This window comes from Lipotes vexillifer, unplaced genomic scaffold (assembly GCF_000442215.2).
Source record: "Lipotes vexillifer unplaced genomic scaffold, Lipotes_vexillifer_v1.1 scaffold1094, whole genome shotgun sequence".
NCBI lineage: Eukaryota > Metazoa > Chordata > Mammalia > Artiodactyla > Lipotidae > Lipotes > Lipotes vexillifer.
Window position 1 is genome coordinate 846169 of NW_006792775.1, and position 698 is coordinate 846866.

Consider the following 698-nt stretch of genomic DNA (forward strand, 5'->3'; position numbering starts at 1 on the left):
CCACCTGGCAGACACACCCATCCCTGCCTGTCTTCAGCTGCCGGCCAGCCCGTAGCCAGTGCCCACTGTTTACCTGGGTGAGGGGAACCACAGGCCCTGCCCCACCCTCCCACGTGAAGCCAGTGGGGCTGGAGCCAGCTCTGGGACTACAAAAGGCTCCTGCAGACTCAGAGCCCTCCTCAGAGGCTGCCCTGGGGACTTCTCCCCCCACACACCATGGGTGTCGGCTGGAGGAAGCTGGCCCTGCTCTGGGCCCTGGGCCTCACTCTGGCCTGTGCCCAGCACACAGGTAAAGCTCGTGCTGGATTTCCCAGGCTGGCCCTGACCATGGCCTGGGACCCCTGTGCCCCCCCCCCGAAATCCTAGGGTGGCCCTGGCCCCCGGCAGGCAGCAGGCAGCTCTGAGGCCTTGTCCTGGGCTCTGGTCAAGCTGAGTGCATCCATGAGCGGCTCTTCCAGCTTGTGGGGTTGGGGAGGGGTTCTTGGGGGCTGCGGGGTCCATGTGGGGGTTAGGGCGGGGAGCAGCCCAGCATCTATGAGCCCCTGGCTACAGGATCTCATCCACACGTGTGTCTCTGCTGCTCTCTGCCCTCTGCCCCCTGCCAAGCCTTGTCTGAGCAGACTCTCGAACTCCTGGCCCAGCCTGGCAGAGCTGCCCACCTGCCTTGGACACCCCCCTGCACCACCGTGCATCCCCGG

At 66.2% G+C, this 698-nt stretch overlaps 1 protein-coding gene across 1 annotated transcript in view; it reads left to right on the forward strand.

The window, feature by feature from the left end:
* Positions 1-216: 216 nt before the first annotated feature.
* The window catches only part of MUC5AC (mucin 5AC, oligomeric mucus/gel-forming), a 24357-nt gene continuing 23875 nt past the window's right edge, over positions 217-698 (forward strand). Inside the window, exon 1 of the mRNA XM_007465998.1 lies at positions 217-289. Coding sequence (XP_007466060.1) covers positions 217-289 — 73 coding nt within the window. The remainder of the gene's footprint in view (positions 290-698) is intronic.